The sequence below is a fragment of the Montipora capricornis genome, chromosome 3 (assembly GCF_036669925.1).
Source record: "Montipora capricornis isolate CH-2021 chromosome 3, ASM3666992v2, whole genome shotgun sequence".
NCBI lineage: Eukaryota > Metazoa > Cnidaria > Anthozoa > Scleractinia > Acroporidae > Montipora > Montipora capricornis.
The window spans coordinates 53,744,242-53,749,241 of NC_090885.1; the positions used below are offsets into that span (position 1 = coordinate 53,744,242).

The 5,000-nt window shown below is 38.7% G+C and overlaps 1 protein-coding gene across 5 annotated transcripts in view; it reads right to left on the reverse strand.

Moving 5' to 3' along the window:
- LOC138043391 (uncharacterized) overlaps nucleotides 1–5,000 on the reverse strand; it is a 31,447-nt gene that overhangs the window by 7,551 nt on the left and 18,896 nt on the right. For 2 of the 5 annotated variants that reach the window (XM_068889639.1, XM_068889638.1), the window contains exon 3: nucleotides 679–793. The exons of 2 other annotated variants lie outside the window; for them this stretch is intronic. In XM_068889639.1, the coding sequence (XP_068745740.1) occupies nucleotides 679–793 (115 nt within the window). Of the gene's footprint in view, nucleotides 1–678; nucleotides 794–2,728; nucleotides 3,878–5,000 lie in introns of those variants that run through there. One more of the 5 variants, XR_011131246.1, reaches the window with a different exon arrangement.

The window sequence follows — 5,000 nt, forward strand, 5'->3', positions numbered from 1 at the left end:
GGGATAGTTTGAAGAATCAGCAGAGGCAATTGTCCGGACCTTTACATAGGCCAGCGAGAGTGATAGTGGGTCCTTGCCAAGCACTTTCGTTCCCCTTCATACGTGCACTCCGAAAAAATCGATAAAAGCAGCCAAACAACAGCTCTTTACCTGTGGTCAACCTTTCGCAGACTTCGAGCACGTGCTCGAAAAATCCGAAACAGACAGAACCGAAGGAGCCCGGTGTCGTGGTAAGTAGCTCGAGCAAAAATTGTTTGATTTTGGTATTCAGTAAATCCGTAATGTTACTGCAAGTGGACTTTTAAAATTTTGCGTCATAATATGTAACTTTGGCTCGATTTCCGCCGCTCTCTCGTGTCTGGGGCTTCTCTTCCGAACAGCGGCTGGTGATCGAGCCTATATGTTAAACGTTTTTATTTTTCTGTATTACACCTCAAGTACAGAAATAACTTTGTCGCATTGATTTTAGGGTTATATTATTTTTTGACTTTTAATGGTGAGCTTATATAGGGCTATCCCATTTTTTATCCACCCATTTTTTATTCCTGACTAAGTGTAATAATATTATAAATGCTTTCTATCCTTTAGATAGAGGTTGTATGGCCAAGTGACACTAGGCGCAGAAGGTTGGCAAAGGACATGGAGCCAATCGGGAAAGCAATGCTTCGTGGTACCTACCAACAGATGGCACATAGAATTTGGCAGCACAAACTCTTGAGGGCAGAAGTTGTAAAATATGTTCTGCGATCAATAGCAGCAGAATGTTCTTCACTTTGTTCCACCAAAAACCAATCTATGGCAAGACAGAGTAACAGTCAAGACATGATGAACTTTGACTTTGAATCCCTATGTCTGGAGTGGAAGAATAAAGCCCCATTGTTTTATTCCTTCCTTATGTCTTGTGCCTTATCAGGAAGACGAAAGGATGTGAAGACTGTTTCTTGGCTTCCAAGCGTGGCAATGGCTGGAGCAGTGCTTTTAAGGGAAAGGTCAAGGGGCATGGATGCTGTACAGTTACTTGTCACAGTACTAATTAGGTCAAGTGCCAATCAGGTATTGATTTTAATTGCAATAGAAAGTGCTAATATCTTATGTTTGTATCACCCAACTAGTGGTCTAAGGCAAATCCTGCATTTTGATTGGCTGTGCTACTAAGGGACTATTAGTAATAGTAATCGTATAGCAAAATTCGCCGGTTTTTCTTTTGTTTTTCCCCCAAATAAATATTTCTTAACTTGCATTTGCAAACTTTATTAATGCCCTTTCTGTCCAACTAGTTGGGTGATGGTAAAACAGTTAGACCCTTTGCCCTCAAGAGCCACGGATCAATAGCTCATTCGGCTTCACCTCATGGGCTATTGACCCATAGCCCGAAAGAGCTACAGGGTCAATAGCCCATGAGGTGACGCCGAATGAGGTATTGACCCGTGGCCCTTGAGGGCGAAGGGTCTAATTGTTTTTTTAGCGCTTTCGGGCTAGGGGTCTAATTTTTTAAATAATTAGCAGACTTTTTAAAATGCTTACTAGGATGTTCGAAATAAAAATTGATCAAAATTGATGACTAGTCATATATATTTTACAGGATTTATATACGAATTTTTTGATATTTTAGTAGAATCACAGGAAACAAATCCTTCTTTCTTTGAAACTTGCCATTGCTTGTGATCCATTCTAGTCAAAAATTACTATTCTTTGATTTTAAGATATGTAGTTAAATGTACCTAAAGAGAAATCAACTGCAAAAAATACGTGTAAGTTGCTGCGATTCATGATTGTATTTCAAGCTCAAAGCACTAACCAAATGTTATCTTATTTTCAGACATTACTAACACGATTTAATGCCTTGAGACTGACCGTGTCAAGCAGTCGCCTGTTACGAAAAATGGATGACTATGGCAGTTCATTTGACAAAATGCTTTTTCGATTGAAGGAAAGAGGTAACGAAAGTCTGAAACAACAGAATTGTCCTGGTCAGAATGCATCATCTGCAACTGAACAAGTGGAAGCCAGTGTTTCTCTTGAAGAAACACATACCACTGCTGTTACCAGTACTTCTGCAGATCAGGAACTCAACAGCATTCCAGTAGTTCTTTCTCCTCACCACACTGGACTATCTGCAACTGAGCAAGTTCAGGTTAGCAGTTCTTTCAAGGAAACTTCTTGTTCAGTTCTGGTTGAGCAACATAGTGACAGCATTCCATCTCCAGTCAGCCATCCAACCCTTGGTACAGACAAACCAGTCAATGTTCAATTAAGTGGAGCGACATATCAGTTCAGTGAAATACCAACCCCTTATCAACAAATAGTCCATTTGTATCATGCAGAATCTCAGAAGGACACTGTTCAGCCATAGCCAATTCAACTGTAGAACCAAAATGTGGATTCTCTATCGTGGTTGACAATTGGGACATGCGACAAGAAGTGCGACACATGTCATCCGATCATCAAAACAGTGATATTCACTGGGTAAACCACAATATTGTTGAGAACAGGGTATCTGGAAATCACCTGGCAGATGATAGGCCCATTATGGATGTTGCAGATGTACAAAACAAAGATCTCATTCCCTCTATGGCTGATCACAAAGCATTGTATGATAATTACCTGGTACACATTCAACGTATCCTGGTGAAGCGAATCCCAACATTGTAGTGCCTCGGAAACCATGTTCCCAAACACATTAAGCACAGGCACTCGGAAGAGATGAGCAAGCAGTCCAAAAAGGTGCTTGATAATAATGCCATAGTTTTAATCAATCATATCATCATATCATTTTATTAATCATAGTTCATATCAATCATATCTTCCTTTCAATGAGTATTAATCAAAAGTAGGAAATGTTTGCATAAAGAATGCCTTACTTTTCCCTATATGTTGCCGGTCAATTTGTTTTTTTTTTTTTTTGCTTTTGCTTTTTTAAGAATATTTTTGGCACCTTCAATCTTCTCTTCATCTTCCTTCTTCTCTACTTACATCACCTACTATTCCCTCCCTGCTCTCCCAATATCCCAACTTGTATTCTTTTTATCTTAATTCTTTCCTTGGGAGCCTTGAACCACAGACCTTTGGTTGTCCTTTGGATTCAGGTCCTGATGCCTTACCATTGCGCCATGCAGACTTGAATGCAAGTTTTTTAATTACATATACATTGTAGTATTAATGGATTTCCTTAAATTATTCAAATCAGTCATATTTATAAAAGAGAATATACCAGCCATTATTACACTACATTACATGTACCTCTGCCCTAACTGTATACAAATTAATCTGCAATATCAAATTAACCTAGGTTGAAACAAATTGACCTAGGCTGGAACAAATTGATCTAGGTTGGAACAAATTGACCTAGGTTGGAACAAATTGACTTAGGTTGGAACAAATTGACCTAGGTTGGAACAAATTGACCTTCAACATGTATTTCATTCAGGTTTGAAAACACCAATATCACAACCATTACATCATATTTCAAATTTCATATTATAATATTTCATATTACTTATTTCAAATGTTGCTACTACTCTCTTTGAAATGAACTGTCTTCTTCTGAAAATGAAATGACAACCTGTTTTCTGTGGTTGGTTTTTATTTCTTAGATGCAGATGGGCATTATTTTTGAATCCGAAGTGACAAATGAGGGAATTGTCAAGGTACTACAGCAATGCCAGCAGTATGTTGCAACAGTTGGCGAGGAAGACAAAATAAGGTTTGATGAACAAGGTCTTGTTGGAGATCAGTTGACAATTGAGAGAGCTGTTAATGCTGTAAAATCCATGGCCAATGGCTATACACCCTTGGATCGTTTGGAGGGTTTCCATTTCGGGATTGCAGACTGGCATGCTGGTGTGAAGTTCTTGAGTGTAAGTATTAAAATTTGCAGCTTTAAGAAAATAAACACATTGGAATTTAAGTGCTGAGCTCATGTACTTTATTGGAACTTAATACAATTCAGCAATATATTGTCATGCACTGTACATTATGTAGCCAACAGTTGAATGAGCATGCAATATTAACTACATTGAGATGTTATTTCTTCCTGCACTGATGCAGAAAGAAAGGGTGCTTAACTGGGCACATAAAGCAATGTAAATAGGCCACTTTCGATATATTAAAATTCAGCTTCATAGTGAGGCTTAGAGGACACAAACAAAAGAAATGAATAAACATGGTCATTCAGTTTCCTTTGTTTGTGTCCTCTAAGCCTCGCTGCCAAGCTGAATTTAATTTTAATATATCGAAAGTGGTCTATTCTCTGCTAAGATTATAAAAAAGTAAGAAAAGGTTATGCTCTAATACCTGCAGTTTGGGGAGCTAAGAGACTGGTCTTTTACATCTATTTTCTTATCTATTTTGTTAAAAGTTCGTCATCTCGAATTCATTCATAGGACCCTGTGCTCCAGGGTCTTTTTTTGCACCATATGGTCACATTTATGGTTTCATATAACAGAAGAAATGTTCTCTCTTTTTAGAACATCTTCAACAATCTGTACTCTCCCAAATCTGCTGGTGAGGCCTGTACAATGTACAGTGATCGAAATCTTATCAACCGAAGGAATGTAAAGGCTGATGTCCACGAAGCTTACACCCAGTGCAAGGAATTTTTCCTTCTTGAATTTGAAGCGAGAGTGGTTGCAGCAGCCCTTAAGATTCTTGGAATGTCATCCATTGATGCCTCGCCTGTAACCATGAAAATGCCACACTTGGCCCAAGAAGAAAACGACAACCAAAGCATTCTAGGCAGGCTCTATTTGTTCAAGGTTGCCAAAGCAATCTTGGACATGTTTGTAATTGCTAATTCAAAAGCTGCTGACATTATAAGTGCTGTGCTAGATGAGGATGAAATAGACCAGATAAATTCAAGGCAAATGGTTACTCCAAAGGTCGTTTCATGTGCAGATCACCACGGTGTCCAGCAACTTTCAAGCATGATGGGAAACGAAAAAGAGACCATGAACAGCAGCACAACCCTCCACCAGTCACCGAAGATGTAACATTTAATGAAA